At 40.0% G+C, this 17,156-nt stretch overlaps 1 protein-coding gene across 2 annotated transcripts in view; it reads left to right on the top strand.

Moving 5' to 3' along the window:
- The window catches only part of GOLM2 (golgi membrane protein 2), a 42,108-nt gene that overhangs the window by 20,163 nt on the left and 4,789 nt on the right, over positions 1–17,156 (top strand). The window contains exons 5-9 of one of the 2 annotated variants that reach the window (XM_032764402.2): positions 1,594–1,738; positions 2,147–2,227; positions 2,638–2,736; positions 4,479–4,655; positions 14,904–15,071. In XM_032764402.2, the coding sequence (XP_032620293.1) occupies positions 1,594–1,738; positions 2,147–2,227; positions 2,638–2,736; positions 4,479–4,655; positions 14,904–15,071 (670 nt within the window). The remainder of the gene's footprint in view (positions 1–1,593; positions 1,739–2,146; positions 2,228–2,637; positions 2,737–4,478; positions 4,656–14,903; positions 15,072–17,156) is intronic. The other variant, XM_032764403.2, reaches the window with a different exon arrangement.

The following is a 17,156-nucleotide window of genomic DNA, read 5'->3' as shown; positions in this document are numbered from 1 at the left end:
TTGAGCGATAAAATCAGAACTAGTTTGATGTCTGGGACACTGGCTTGGGTTCACCAAAATGCTACCTTGTAATTTTTTTCTTTTTTTATTTTGTTTGAGTTCTAGGCAGGTAACACATTTCAGGTCTGCCTTGTGAATCAGCAGCGCTAGAAACACTTGCTGCGTCCCATAGTGGAGCTGGATGCTAGATTTTGCCAATGAGCGATGCAGCGTAACTACCTGTTAGTCCAAGGCCTATGTATGGTGCCTTCCTACTAGAGGCAGAGTGGTAGAAAACCTATTGATGACAACTCTATTTTTTTATTAAGTTTACTGAACAATATAGTACAGGTAAAATGTATGCATTATGGTGGAGTAATGGTTTTGTTGGCATTCCTTTGGGATGGCTGTGATATCTGCTTCACAAACGGTATAAGTAGTTCCGCCATTCCAAATTCATGCCAATGAAAGCTTTGTACAACCCCACAATCTTCCGTTTTCTCTCTAGATAGAAATGTAATGGCATACTCTCAGCCAGGCAGCAGTGTAGCAACCCTATTTGTGGGTGAAGTTCACGTCTGTAAAATGAACTTCAGGTACAAATCTGAGTAATGGCACCTTATTTAATATGCACCTTTGTTCAGATAGAGATATACCCACTCAGTAATTGTACCCGTATTCTATTCTGGGGATATAAATTGTTCCTGGAAAAGGGAATTACTGAATTGAGCTCCATCTGAACCAGTTACGATCTGTTCTGCTGTAAATGGGAGTCATTGCCCTGGCACAAGGCATTCGGGAATCCTTACCCTTGTGATGTACCCGTTGGAGGAAGAGAAACATGGTCAAGGTGGGCCCTTTACAAGCCATAAGCCTAGATCCACTCAGGGACCTTTGTGTTTGAAGTATGATTTTGTGTTACCTTTCTGAAGGCTCTTTTCCCTCTTGCCCTGAGACACAATTTTTGATTTTACAATGTTCTTGAATTAGCATTTCTTTCTGATAGTCAGTTCCTGGAGCACAATTGCCAACTTTCGTGTGGTAAATAAGCACCCTGACTTTCACAGCCAAAAATCAAGCTAATCCCATTTGAAAACAAGGCTGAAACAAGCCAGTCCCAAGAACCCCAAAACTCTATGTGACTAGATCTCTCTGGTGTGCAGTCTGGGACTGTGGTGGCCCCACTGCGCACTCTGCTCGCCCCTTGCCTCTACTTGCCGGGAGCCAATCCAAAGGGGGGGGGAAAGGCCAAAAACTAGGCAACAAGCAACTCACAAGCCAATTAAGGCATAAACAAGCCCAATTTCTGCATTTTTATTTGCGGGTTTGGCATGTCTGGTTTGGAGGGCACAGGCAACATGTATACCTGGCAGGCAATGGCAGATGTTGGCCTATAGGGGGCCTGGTTCATGCTCTGCTGTATTACCTACTGATCTCAAGGTTCAAAAAATTTAAGAGCTTGGAGCTAACCATTCTCCTCCTAAGGAGCCAAGACCTAGGAGTGAGAATTCTGCAAGGTATGTTCAGAGAAGCAGAATTGCAAGGTGAGTGTGTGATTTCTCCCCTCCCCTCCAAGGGTCGTCTTCATTAATGTTTAATCTGTTTTAAAAACAGGATGCGCAGAGAATCCAGCCAAGACAAGACATTGAACGGGGTTTGAATGATGATCCAGCAACAGCCAAGACTGTTCAAGAGACAGATGAGAAAAATGTAGTAAAGAACGAAGAACCCTCAAGCAATCACATTGCTAATGGCAAAGGTATTTCCTTCACAGGATAAGTGTTAATTGTATTCTATCCCTCCCCATCAAACAGAATAATTTGTTTTTGAGCTAGGACAGTGAACAGCCTGCCTCAGTTCAGTTGTGATTGGCTAGATAATCTGATTACAAAAACTACTGCTATGCTGCCCTTGCCCTTCTCAGCACAGAGGGAAAAGACTGAGTTCCGAGTTCGATCTGCCTGTTTATTGGGCCCTCCAGAACAGAGCTGAAGTCCACTAGCAGGGCAGCGTGCAGAATCTTGTGCTGGCATACTGGCATTCTGCTTGGTCTGTGGATAAGTGACTCGATTCCAGTGCTGTCAGTCCAGCGCTTTTCACCAATGCTAAATTCACTATTAAAGTCAAAAGAACAATACAGGAGAACTTAATGTTTTTATTTTGACAGAGAAAATCAAATCAGGAGGTGATGCAGGCATGCCTGGAATAGAAGAGAATGATCCTGCTAAAGCTGAAGATACTCCTGCTGGTTGGAAAAATCATGTTCTAATTTTATAGGATATTGCTATTTGATATAATTCTGATTTAAATCTGTGAAGTGTTGGACAGCCAATTAGGCAGTGAACATTTAAATCCAGATGATTTAAAACCCATATATGTTAGGAGTTGTGTATCAATACAGACTTTTTCTGTCAGAAAACATTCAGATTTTTGGTAGAAGGTAAAAATGTCAAGTGCTTAAGTCAATGGGAATTAAGTTCCTTCGTCATTCAAGCTCTTTTTTGAAAACTTTACCCAGAAGTTTTAATTTCTCACTTGTAGCAGTGAGATTTTAAAATAAAATTTGGTATGAATAGAACTTTGTTAAAGTAAAGCCTAGAATATAGTAGTGGTTCTGTTGGACAAAACTCTTACTGTGAATCCATTTATTTTCTTTAGCTTTAAAGAAGCCTCTTATTTCAACTTCTCAAAGTGAAGGTCATCAACCCAATATGAATCTTCCAACTAAACAGCCCCATTTTCCAAATATGGTTCCAGGTATGAACTCTTAACAGGCGACATTTCAAAATCTCACAGCTCCCCGTTCCCGGCCAATGGGAGCTGCGAGGGAGGTGCTTGCAGAGAGGGGCAGCGTGCGGAGGGAGACCCCCCCCCCCACTTACGCTGGCTGCTTCCAGAAGTGGCATGGGGCTGCAAGCATCCATTGACTGACTTTTAAAACCACAAGAAACAGTAAATTACGATTCTAAGCCTAACCAGTTAGATTTAGTTCTATTAATGTCAGGCAAAGAGCAAGGGTACAGAAGATGATGATGTGGGTTTGATTTTTGTTGTTAAAGTTCTGGGAAAAGGTTGGATTCTGTCTACACTATAGTTCAAAATGCATGTTCAAGTACTATCCTTGTTTGGAAGGTGAAACGTAATTTTTGTTTGTGTAAATTGACCAAACAGCTTTAGGATATTTAGAAGTTGTGCCAGTAGAACTACCAATGATCAAACAAAAAATATGTCCCTTAATGGTCCGTCGCAAATTCTTAAAGAAATTAAACTTTAAGATACAAAAACTAGTGGATTTTTGTGTTCAGAGTTTGCAAGGTATAAGCTTAAAAATGTTTTAAATTTCCAAATAGTATATCTTTAAGAAATATCTTTCTACATCTATTTCTATAATTGTACATAGCCTCTGTGGAACAAAGTCAGAGCCATTTTGTTCTGGATAAAATTAGTTTTCCTTGTCTCTAAGAAAAGCAGTAGAAACTGTGAAATCTTGGCCCCACTGCATTCAATAAGAGCTTTGCCATTGAAATCAATAGGGCAAGGATTTCACTTTCTGAAAGGATTCTCTGTGCTCCTTATTCATGTGTATCTGCCTCCCTATTTGCAGTGGCTTTGCATTTAAATTAGGGCTGTCAAACGGTTAAAAAAAAAAAATAGCAATCACAAGATTTAAAAAAGTCTCAATCAGTTTTAATTGCATTGTTAAACAATAATAGAATACCAATTCACATGTAGAAAAAAATCCAAAAATATTTATAGTCACATTTTCAAATATTGATTTCAGTTACAACACAATACAAACTGTACAGTGCTCACTCTATTTTATTTTTGATCACAAATATTTGCAATGTAAAAAGAAACAAAGATATTAATATTTTTCAGTTCACCTCATACAAGTCTACTCAGTCCTATATCTTGTTCAGCCAATGACTAAGACAAACAAGTTTATTTACATTTATAGGAGATAATGTTGCCTGCTTCTTACTTACAATGTCACCTGAAAGGGAGAACAGGCATTGGCATGGCACTGTTGTAGCCAGCCTTGCAAGGGATCCACCTGAAATCAATATATTTGAAAATATAGAAAAACATCCAAAATATTTATAACAACTTGAAATTGGTATTCTGTTATTTAACAGCGCAATTAAAACTGCAATTAATCACAATTATTTTTTAATTGCTTGAGTTAACTGCAATTAATTGCCAGCCCTAATTTAAATAATTACTTTTGAAATCCTAAATTCTGTACAGGAGGTATTGATTAAAAATCCAGGACAGAATGCATGTGGGGAGGAAGCTTAGCACAGTCCTATGCTTATGGGGTCAGAAACTTCCCTACACGTTGAAAAGTATCTTAGTGAAGAAATTGGTGCCTTGCCCTTTTCACTGATAGAAGTGCAGACTACACTAAATTATCTTTAGAGGAAGCTTTGTAAACTCCCTCTTACATGGTACAGAAGGAAAACTAAAAGGGCAAAATAACACATTTCTTTATGCTCTAGATTTAAATGCTGACAATGAAGGAAATGTTAATATTGTGAAGCAGATACCTCCAAATCCTCCTCAGCTCTTGATTCCTGAACAAAACTTGGAAAGTAAAAAAGAACACAAAATTGAAACTGAACTTGGAAAACAAGCTCCAAAGGATAGAGCTGGTGACTTCCAGAAGATGAAGCAAAGTAAGTTAGTCAATACCATTGTACTTCAGTATCTTGGGATGCATGTATGTCTTTTCGTGTTGTATCTGTTGCAATAACACCCATTACAAACAAAGTTGACCAATTGTGTGGGTGGCCTTATAGAACTTGAACATGCAGAAAATTTAAATATGTAAAGATACTACTACAGAAAGTACATTCCTTAATTTTCTTAAGACAATAGCATGTCACTGTTCAGAGAGTAATTTTAATTATTAAACTATATGGGTATTTAAAATGTAGCAATTGTTAAAAAAATTTACATTTTAAATAACTACGAAGACATTCAATCAAAATATTAAAATCAGTTTGTATGGTGCAGGTAGACAGCTGCTTGTATCTATCTAATATGACTTAACTCAGTTTTGATCCTTTTTTCTTAGTGGCCATGTCTTGAATGCTGTTAGAAAAGAAATAATTTGGTACTATAATGGGGGAGGAAATTGACTTGGTTTGGCTGATTTTTGTATATTGTTCAGAAGCTTGTTCTGTTCCAAACATATCTCGTAGCAGAACCCTTAGGTTGCCTTGTGTCTGTGTTGGAGAATTGTTTTCCTTCTGACAGAAGCAAGTTGCACTTAATGCGCAGAATGAGTTGTAGTCCTGCCAAGGATGGATTAGTGGGCAGAGTGTAGGTGAAACAAAGGTGCATCACCAATACAATTTCACATGGCTCTGTAATTTATCATGTGGACTGCATGTTGTGTGTTACACATATAGTATGTTTTGTGTTATTTTTCATCTTTTTAAATTGTTTTCAGTCTTTGAAATATCAAGTTTTTCATGTTAGCATTGAGGATTCTTTGTTCTTCAGTACATCTTAACCTAATAATTTTTCAAGACCTAATTTCAACTGTTTAAGAATTACTTGTTTACAATTCCTTTGGAGTGAGAAAAGGCCATTTAGAAGAGTAACTTTAGCGCCGTATTTAATTTTGTCTTGTTTTCCTAGGAAGTCTCTTGTAAATCTGTTTATATTTAGTAGCTTTAAAAGCTCAAAGTTGCACTGGCATGAGCACTTAGGTTGATTTATATATTTCATCCAGGGTTTTTTTTTTCTTACGCCAAAACAAAGGTGTTCACAGGAACTTTTCATCTGAAAAGTTTGAAGTGTGGTTCTATGTACTGAGATAGGCTTTGTACTTCCTCTTAAATGCCCAGTTTTGTGCTCTTGTTTTTAAACCACCAACCAAACAAAAAAACCCTCTTCTGGTTTGTTTTTTCCCAATTGAAAAGCATTTTATGAACATATCTGTAAAAATAAGTGACTTATGGAAACTTAATTTCTGTTCAGTGTTGACTTTTTAAAAGCACGTTCTCCAAATGGTGTGCATGTTATTCATGGAAGAAACAAAAGACAAGTTTTGGTGATTAAACATTCTTAAATCTACTTCTGAATGTGAAGCTTTAGAACAGTGAAAACTAACTTGTCTATAATAAGTCTGAAGCACTTGGGCTGCTTTTAGGTAGGGAGAGTATAACGATATATATATTTTTTTTATTTTTAGCAAAGCAGAATCAATTAAATGAAATGAACTGACTTTGATTCGGGGTCATTATTTTGCATACCTAACAAAATATAAACTGAACAAACTTTTCTCTAACAGTGCTTTGTAGTCTCTTATTTTAATAGGAAAAAATAGCTAAAGATACTGAAATATTTAGTTAATGGAATTCTTGTGTTGACACTCTGGTGTCCCTTGCCTTTTGGAAGGGGACACTGTTGCTATAGTCCACAAAGAACAGCCAGTTTTCCTAAAGCAGCCTATTCTTCCTTTTTTGACTTCTTTGTCAAAAAATGTGTTTCAGTTTTCGTGACTCACAAACAGTGAACTCACTGAAAAATGACTATATGATAACTCTGCCAAAGAAGGTACCAGACTTGGAACTCTCTACCAAGGATTAGTGCTGGGTAAAGGTGTGAACTGAACTCCAGGTAACTGTTCTACACATCTGAGATTGGAACACCTTAGTGAAACTGCAGATGCTGCTTGAGCTCTCGGAGAGTAGGTTCTGATCTGTGTAGGTGGGTCCCAATATTCTACCTTATAACATGTTCCAGTGCAGTCCAGAACCCATTTAGATAGTCTTTGGATAGAAATGTGCTGTCCTTTCACTCTGGCAAATGCCAGAAACACTCCAGGTCAGGGGTAGGCAACCTATGGCACACGTGCCAAAGGCGGCATGCGAGCTGATTTTCAGTGGCACTCTCACTGCCCAGGTCCTGGCTACCGGTCTGGGGGGGCTCTGCATTTTAACTTAATTTTAAAGGAAGCTTCTTAAACATTTAAAAAACCTTATTTACTTTACATACAACAATAGTTCCGTTATATATTATAGACTTATAGAAAGAGACCTTCTAAAAACGTTAAAATGTATTACTGGCATGCGAAACCTTAAATTAGAGTGAATAAATGAAGACTTGGCGCACCACTTCTGAAAGGTTTCCGACCCCTGCTCTAGGTGAATTCCTGACTGTTCTTGTTGAACCCAAACAGTAGGAGAAAGTCCTGACTATATCTTAGTTTGGAATCTAGCTTCCACCCATGACTGGTATGAGGCTTGGGGAAGAAAATTAGCAGGTGGATCACTTATTTAGGTGAAAGTTGAGGACTACATTAGGTGAGGACAGGAAAATAGATCCTGTGGTTCTATGTGACTGTTGTCTGCGCTGTCAAACCTGCTGATGGGAGTAGAGGAAGGGTCATAAGTTCGTCTCCTCTCTGACCTCTGCCTCTTCCTTGGAGGCTTGGATATCTGTTGGACTGTATATCTGTTCCTCCTGGAGGTGGAGCTGTATGCCCTCAAAGAGCACAAGGTGGCTTGTGAATCTTTTAGCATATGTAAGGCCTCATTGGTCTGGGTACTGAGAAGGTCATGATCCACCCTTCAAGGACCCTCAATGGTCATTTGGGCCTCCTTCAGAATACTGGACAACTGCAACCAAGATGCTTTGCATGTAGTAGTTGGGGTTGCTATGGTGCTTATTGACATTTGAGACATCGAAAGATGCTTGTAAGGAGGTGCAAATTACCAGTTGCTCCTCAGTGATGAGTCTTAAGTTCTTTCCTATTTTCCTGAGAGAGTCTTTCAATAAAATGATGTTTTGGCCCAATTCAGGAAGTTGTATCTAGCCAGAAGCATTTGGCAATTTGATTGATAGGTGTGTCTGTAAATTGGCTGAGGAATGGGCTTTACAGCCAGAGAGGTATTACTTTGGGTGGTCTCTGTTTAGACCTCCTTTGGGACAACTGCAGCCACCAAGGATCCAGGTATGGGGTGATTATAGGAATACTAACACCCCTCCAATGGGATGTAGTAGTGCTTATCTGTCTTCTGTGACGTGGGTGTCACTGATGCTTGGGTCTGCCATAGATCCTTTGTTTGTTCCAAGAAACCTTCTTTAATATTTTGGCATTGCCAGTCTTCTGGAAATTGAATACAGGATCTCAAGAAGTATGTGCACCTTCTCTTGCACTCTTTCTACTGGAATTTCCAAGATATCAGCCATTCATTGGAGTCGCTCCTGGAAGATACAGTAATCATCTTACTGGCTTGGAAGAGTTGGAGTGACAGCCTCATTAAGGATAGGCTGGACATCTGTCTTGTGAAGAAATTTTTCGTCTAAATCCTGGGTCCAGATGTTGACAAGTATGGTGGACCAGCTGCCCTTCTTGATGTGCTCTAAGCTGTGAGGGAGGACCTGGCTTTGGAGGCAGAAACAGTCGATGAAGTCTTTCTGCTGTTGCATCTCCCAATGGCCCCAGAATGGCTATGATTGTATCTGATTGGGATGTGGTGGTGTAGGTGAGAGAGGATTCCCCAAGAGGGCCCAGAGATGAGTTCCGTCCCTCCTCATCACCTCCTGTGGAATTTTGTCCATATCAGAATGTCTTGGCTGAAAATGAGGAGAGTATGGTAAGTATATGGGTGACATCTCTCTACTTTACTTGGCTGAGGTGGAGGAGGGAAGAGTGTATCTTCTCCATAGGTGGAACCATTTTCTCAGGCATTGTAGATCATTCCTAATGATCTTGTGTACAAACTGAGGTGGCTGACCCAGATGCTCCCGGAGCTAGAAGTTTTAGTGGCTACTAATGGCAATTTTGGGAGGCTGGTTGCTGTTAAGTCTCCTGGTACCAAAACGATCTGCTCTGAATGTGCATCTCACACATTAGCCAGTAACATGATAGGTGCTTTGGTGCCAGATGTTTCAGTGCCATTGCTTTGGTACTAGTCAAGGCATACACCAGCTCATGAAACAGTGCAGAGGTCATCTGGAAACCTGCTAGTGTTGAGGTGTCAGTGGCCCAACAGGTCTCAAACTGTCTCCTACTCTACTGGGTGCTGGTGAGGGAGATCTGTCTCTCTTAGCACTTTGAGAGTGGTGTTCTGTCTTCCCTCTCTCCTCTGAAATCTGCATCGAGGAGAGTTTGGAGGTTTTTCTGATTCTGTGATGGTTGTATGGGACTAGCTTGATGAGGACTGGACTCAAGGCTTACATGAGCACTAACTGACATGGTCTACTCTGGCTTGGAGGATACCCCGAGGGACTTTTCCAGGAGGAAAACTTTTAGGAGGGATTCCCTTTGTGTGTGTCAGAAAAAGCCTGACATTGAGCATTTGAGCAATATGTGTGCTTCAGTGATGTGGAAGAAGCACCTCAGGTGTCCATTATTATGAATAGTGGCTTTGCAAGAGGGACAGGATCCTGGGGATTTTGATTTCACCACGTCCAGGCTGTTTTATGCTGGAGTACCTCCCATCTAAATTCTGTTGGGTCTTTTTTGCCAATGAGTTCAAAAAGTATATGAATTTTTAAGAATTATAACTACAATGCTGACTTAAAAACTAGCTAGAGAAGGAAATTGCACAGTGCTCAGCATGGGTTCCAGCTTGTCTTTGGCAGTAAGGAAGTGAAAGCTGGTTGCGGCTGTCCAACCCTTATGCCCTTGGTTACAGGGCACCGGTGAGGCCCCAGGGGACACTGCTGTTCAAAAGAATCTGACTTTGTATGCATGGTGGGAGGCAGGCACACCAGAAGTGGAATACTTGTGAACAGTTTCCTAAACAGTAATGGTTTTGTAGGAGAAGTTACTTAGCTTGTTTCCATAACTGGCTGCAGTCAGCTCATTCAAGAAAAGGGACATGATGGATTGTATAAATATAATAATTTAACTGTTGGTGCTTCTCTGAGTCCATAGCACTTTACAAATATTAACCTAATGAAATATCAAGCTTTTGCAGGGCACATGGTAAAGAGTGAGAGTTTAAGTAAAAGTGAAATCTCCAGGAAATCTGTTTTGTAAATTAACAGAATTCTCACTACAAGCTTTAAATGAGAAAAACTCAACACCTAACCTACATGACCAATTTAGGCCTGGTCTACACTACGTGTTTAAATCAATTTAATGGCCGTTAAATTGATTTAACGCTGTACCCGTCCACACTACAACGCCCTTTATATCGAAATAAAGGGCTCTTTAAATCGATTTCTGTACTCCACCCCGACGAGAGGAGTAGCGCTAAATTCGATATTAACAGTTTGGATTACGGTTAGTGTGGACAGAAATCGACGTTATTGGCCTCTGGGCGGTATCCCAGAGTGCAACACTGACTGCTCTGGACAGCAATCTGAACTCGGACGCACTGGTCAGGTAAACAGGAAAAGCCCCGCGAACTTTTGAATTACATTTCCTGCTTGCCCAGCGTGGAGCTCTGATCAGCACAGGTGGCGATGCAGTCTCAAATCCAATAAGAGCTCCAGCATGGACGCGTACGGGAAGATACTAGATCTGATCGCTAGCTATGGGGAACACCAAATCTTGGGGTTTTGTTTCAGAGCTCGTTACAGAACACGAAATCCAAAGCGTTATGAAAAAAAAATTCTCCGGTAGCACAGCGCTGCGTGACAAGCCGTTAAGGGAAGCCAGAGACTCAAAATGGATGCTCATGGATGGAGGGGGTACTGAGGACTCCAGCTATCCCACAGTCCACAACAGTCTCTGAAAAGTATTTGCATCTTGGCAGAGCTCCCAGTCTGTAGGTTCAAACACAGTGTCTGGCGTGGTTCAGGAACAGCTCCTCAGTTTCTCCCCCCCACCCCCACATGAAAGAAAGGGAAAGAAATCATTTCTTGACTACTTTCAATGTCACCTATGTGTACTGAATGCTGCTGGTAGACGCGATGCTACAGCAGTGAAGAGCAGTATCCGCTCCTCTCCCCTCCGCCTCCCCGTGGTAAGACGGTACTGTAGGACTGCCACCATCCTCATCAATATTTAACATGGTGACATTGACACCACATTGCTGGTTACTCCCAGTAGATAGGACAGAACGGCTAATAACCAGCTTTCATCATCGCAACTGGGGGCTTCAGCCCCTCCCTTTCGTGTAAAGAAAGTTTCCGTACTGCTGACTGTCATAGCCCCGGGAGGCTGCCTCCAAGTGCCTCCCCCCCCACCTCATTTATCTCACTAACAAGTCTCTGTTTCTTATTCCTGCATTCCTTATAATTCATGACACAAATGGGGGGGGGCGGGACGGGACACGCATAGGTAGCCCAGGAAGGTTGGGGGAGGAGGGAAGCAACGCGTGCGGTGTTACAGGGCACCCCTGTGATACTGACCACGGAGCAGCTGTGCTCTGATACGCTGGTCCTCTAATACATTTGCCCCTTATCTAGGCAGGACGGACTCTATTTTTAGAAACCAATAAGGGAGGATGTGACTCAGTCCCAAGTGAGTCAATCCCAATTTTGCTTTTCAAAATTTTCAGCCAGGGGCACTCATGATAGCAGTGGACAGTACAGAGGGGAGAGATAACCATCGTCTCATTGCAGTTTTCTCCGGCAGTAGAGGGTACAGATGACCGGTAAACCGTCTTCTTTCTGTCATTGCAAAAGCAAGTGAATGCTCTGCTTTGTAGCGCTTGGAAGTATCGCCCTCTCTTCTTCTCCCGCGGCATCCAGTACGCATCAGGTGCCGGAAAAAAAAGCTGAACGGGCTCCATGGTTGCCATGCTATGGCGTCTGCCAGGGCAATCCAGGGAAAAACGGCGCAAAGGATTGTCAGCTGTATTGTTTTCCCAGAGGAAGGAATGACTGACGACATTTACCAGAACCCGCCCCCCGCGACAATTAAGATTCAACCTGAATTTCCAAGGGGCGGGGGAGACTGCGGGAACTATGGATAGCTACGGAAGTGCTACCCACAATGCAACGCTTCAGAAATCGACGTTAGCCTCGGAGGATGGACGCACAACGCCGAATTACTGTGCCTAGTGTGGCCACATGAAATCGAATTTATAATATCAGTTTTATAAAACCGATTTTAGCAAATTCGATTTTATCCCGTAGTGTAGACGTGGCCTTACTGAAAGATTTTGTCGTCTTGTTGGATGCAATGGTCCCTTATTTTTTTAATGTAATCTTTTGGGATTTTCTATAGCACCTTTTTACTGCACTATCAAAGCCTACATTTCCTTTATTTCTCTTGTAGTACAAAGCTGCTTGGTTTAGATTCTTTTGTTTAGACTGTTAGGCTCTTTGGAACAAGGAGTGTGTCTCAGACCGCGGGTGTGCATAGCTGGACATATGTAAATAAAATAGTGGCATTCGAGGTGAGTTGAGTGTACTGAGACCTCATTTTCTGTCCTTACATGTGTTCCATATATTTTTATCTTTTTTAGAAATTCTGAAAGGCTTGGCATTTCTTTGAAAGAAGGGTATGGAACTACCTTTTAACTTTTATCAAGTGGCACTTGTCCACCTTATGGTGCCTTTTGGCTGTTCATAAAGCCCATTCTATTGATGGACTGAATATCAGAACCACTTGGGGCCCTTCCTGGTCCTGTAACATGTAGGTTAATGGAATACCAGTCTATCCACATGCTATATGCTGCAGAATAAAGCCTCAGATAGCAAGGACTCTTACAGTTATGTCCCAAATACACACTTAAACAATGACTCTGCAAAGCTAGAGAACAATGAAAAAGTGCAGAACCTATAGTCTCGTTAATCAGTTGGCACTGCACCATCTGTTGGCCATAGATTCTCTTTTTGAATAAAACTTCCCTTCAAAAACACACTTTTCTGATGTTTCTGGCACATGACGGCTACAAGTCAGTACCACAGAATCATTTGGGTTGATAGGAACTATTGTTTGTCCTCAAATATATTGCTCTTCATTGTGGCACAGTGGGTTTAATTATTCTTAAATAAATCTTGATAAATATTTTTCCATTCTAGCCTTCAATATCTGACACAACTCTTTAGCAGCTATGTTTTATTCCTACCTGTGTTCGTCAGTTTTTAACCTGAATTGTCTGACTGTAGGTTATGCTAACTTTGGCTGACTAAAGTTGATCGGTTCTCTTCATATTTGAAGACTTGGTGTCGTTTCTTTTTCTGTAGACTGAGCATGATCAGTTCTTCTTTTCCTCTTATGTCTTTATTTACAAAACTTAACACATGTACTTCTCTCGTGAGTTCTGACCTTTATTTGTTTAAAATGCAGTACCAAAAATTCACGCAGTAATTAACTTAGTGCTAATTAAAGCAATTGTCTCTAACATTTTTTAGATATGAATGGGAAATGTGTAATGTATCTAAATTTGACTTTCTGCTTGTGATCAGGTCATAATTTCCTCTAACCTGTTACGAAACTCTTTTTGTGCGTCGTCTTGTATATGGATTAATTTTGAAAAGTTCTGAGAATAGGCAGTACACTTCAATAGACGTGTGCATTATTTGGGATTGCTCAAATAAGAAACATGGTGTTGTTTCTGTCCCCTGTGTTTTTGTTTTTTGAGACTGCATAAATGCATGTAGTACATATCTGTGCATGTAATCTTCCAATTTCCTTGTATATGACTTAGAAACTTTCTGTGGACGCTTGTGCCAGTTAAACACAGATTTGCTTTCTGTGAATATTAGTGCAGTACAAAAGACGTACAAACATAGCTGAAGAGAGCTCACTTAAAAATTCAAGCAAATATTTGTGGAAAACCTTACTCAGTATTTGCCAGTCTCTGTTAATCACATGCTTCGGTAACTTTAGCTTTGCTTAAAACAATGCCACTCTCGTAGTGAAATCATCCACTGCATGCACACTTTTCTCTAATACTAAAGTTGAAGTGGCATTCTCCCATTCAGTTTTTCTGCATTTAATTGCTTTTTAAATATGTGACTTTACATCTGTCATGATTGTGATCTCCTCAAATCTCAATTTTTAGCTTCTCTCCAATATATAAAGATTGTATTGCATTTTAATCTAGTCTCCAATTGCAGTCCTTCCAGGTTCATATCTGCAAATTTGATTAGCATATTGCACTCTCTCCTCCAAGTAGTTGACAAATTTTATTGAATTGTAGTGGACTCAGACTCCTCTCCCCCCCGCCCCCCCGGATACTCCACTGAACACCTGTTCTCAATTTGACATTAAACCATTAATCTTTTCTGATATATTTAGTTTTTGTATCCATTTTGTAGTTCTAATTAGTTCACGTTTTTTGTAGTACCTTATTTCACCGTGGAACTATTCCTCATACCTGCTTAAAAGCATAAGAAGATATTTACTATATTTTTTTAAACTTTAAATCGTAACAGGAAAGTTAGTATAAAGATATAGTAACTACATAGTTCCACAAAAATATTCCAAAGACTCCAGACAGATCTTTGTTGGATTGGACCCACAGACAGCATGGTGCACTCAAGAGACTAGATGAATTCCTGTGAAGTATTTATACTTCACTGCTGAGAGCAGAAAACCACCAATCTGCTTTCTAAGGAGAAGATTTTTTTGAATTTATGCCAATGTGATGGTAAAAGTCAGGCAAATCTAAGTTCAAAATTCTTCATATTTGTGGATAAATCCTGGCATTCGAGGAAAAGTGAATGGTATTTCTGGATCTTCATATATGGAGCCTTTTATTTAAACACTTTTTTTTTTTTTTCTCCAAAGAGTGAAGCCCATAGTAAGCAGATACCGTAAGAGCTAGCTGGCATGTGCCACTGACAAGCAGAATTCTTAAAACTCCTTTTAAATGATCAAGTAAATCTTTTTTGCATGGAGATGTTTTTATAAGACTGTGTTAGTTTTTCACAACTGACATGGCTACGAGGACTGAAGATTCTAACCTATGGTCTGCTTTGTTAGACTCCTTTTATTTTTCTTTTCTTTTCTTTTCTTTCCTCTTTGCTTCTGACTTAATCCTTTGCCTACTTCACAGGCCGATTCTTTGATGAGAATGAATCCCCTGTTGATCCGCAGCATGGCTCTAAATTGGCGGATTATAATGGGGATGATGGTAACGTGGGTGAGTATGAGGCAGACAAACAGGCTGAACTGGCTTACAATGAAGAAGAGGATGGTGATGGTGGAGAAGAAGACGTCCAAGGTGAGCTTGGGCCTTGTCTCCATCCCACTAAAGAAAAAATCCACACTGAGTTTACTTGTTGAATTTGTGTACAGCTTCAATATTACTAGCTAATCAAAACTGCCTTAGCATGAAAGAAATGTTCTTCAGGCAGTCTTTCACTTATGTTTATACTTACTGTTTCAAAACCAACCTTATGATGGTTTTCAATACAGTATATTTTAACATTGTATAAATCTTTGAAACAATCTGCCTTATTATGCTAGTAAAGTTAGGATGACTGAAATTTCAGGAACAGTTTTATTTGCCTTCAATAATTAGGAAGTCTCGTAGCTAGTTATTTTGAACACACGTGTTTCTGCATTCATTAAAACAGTTTCAAAGGCATATTAACATGTATTTTGAGAATACTACTTATATCTATAGTATTCACAACTGTCTTGGGATGCTATATGTTTGCTGATCATAAAATTATCTTCATTTAGCAGCTAAAAGCTATACTAAACATTTTTGTGCTTAATACACAGATTCAACAGACATTCAATTCACCCTAGTTAACTCAGTCAGCTAATATCCATTTATATGTGCATGCCTCCATCTTTTGTTCTGTGTGCACTTCAGTGTATTGGCTCTTCGTTGCCTGTCTGCAGTTACAGTATTAATGTTGTATGGTAATGTAGTAGTAGTTTGTGAAAAGTTTGCACAATTTTATGGAAAAATTGTTTAGGGTTCTAAATATATTTCCAACTAAAGGAAAAGTGCATAAGACAAAATATTTTGAAGTTCTATGGGTGCCCTGTTCTTGATCATCTTATTGTAACCGCATATTCTTTCCCTGAAAAGTTCCCAGATAACAGGGTTTGTACAGCAGGAAATAAATTTGAAAGACGTTCTTCTAAGCATAGTTAATGGACACCCTAAATATGGCTAGAACCAACTGACTAGTGTAGTTGTGCACTTAATATGCATCATACTGTGGCAGTGTTGATGTGGGGAAGCTAATGAACAGGTGAAAGTACATAAGTATAGATCAGAACTTTGAGCAATGAATTAACTTGCTGACAAATGAAAATTACTGCTGCTCTTCCAACATGAGGCTCCTGTTCTTGCAGTTTTGACCAAATGTGACAGGTGCATTTCTAAATGCGCCGGATTACTGTCTTCAGTTTCATCTGAATAGGGCTGCCATGTCTTCAGTTTCAATAGTCTGTAAAACCCACTTTGTAGCTTTGATTTGGAGAAAACAGAGCCTGTACAGAAATATGGGGTTTCTGCTCTGAACCTTACATCTTGTAAAGCTAAGGAAAGAGTTATATCTAGACACTCACATGTGTGACTGTCTAAACCATGCATCGAGATTTTCAAAAAGAGGAGCGTAAAGTTAGGCTTCTGTCTGGTTCTTCAAAAGAGATGAGCATCCAACAGTTACCTCAGTAAGTACTTGTTGGACGCTCATCTCTTTTTTGACAACTCAGGCAGGTGACTAAATATGACTCCAGTTTTTTAAAACCTTGGCCATATTGCCTAGCTTTTCATTTTAGCCCCTACAATACTATGACCACTCCTAAATCTTCTCAAAGTGCTACTGTTCTGTATTCCACGCAATACAGTTCCCCCCACCCCCACCTCCTTTACTGCTGTGCTCTGTGAATCACAAATTGGAGTTGGGGAAAAAATGATTAGGTCATCTAGTCCAACACTATCTGCCTGTGCAGGATTGTTCCCCTCCAGCATGCAGCTCACTAAGTAGCTCAGTGTGAGAGTTCAGTTTTGACTGACCTTTCATAGTAACCCATCGTTACAGTGGTTTGTATTCTACAGAGCAAGTGATGAGACTGAGTAAACATCACTTGTGTTGCATGCTATTATAAGCAGTGATACTGTTTTGTACACCAGTTCTTACAACGTGATTCTATAAGGTACGTTGGTGGGAAATTGAAAAGTCGGAGGTACAGAGAGCTGTGGTTAAATTGTATTTAATTGAATATGCCTTGGGTTGTAAATTGCTTTAACTTGTTTGTACTTAATATTGATTTGGATCAGCTGGTGGCAAAGAGAAATAAATAGCTTTGTAAAAATCTTGGACGTTTACAGATATGATGCCTG

This window comes from Chelonoidis abingdonii, chromosome 9, assembly GCF_003597395.2.
Source record: "Chelonoidis abingdonii isolate Lonesome George chromosome 9, CheloAbing_2.0, whole genome shotgun sequence".
NCBI classification, from domain to species: domain Eukaryota; kingdom Metazoa; phylum Chordata; order Testudines; family Testudinidae; genus Chelonoidis; species Chelonoidis abingdonii.
The sequence above is the reverse complement of the archived record's forward strand: the minus strand, read 5'-3'. Positions and strand labels throughout refer to the sequence as shown.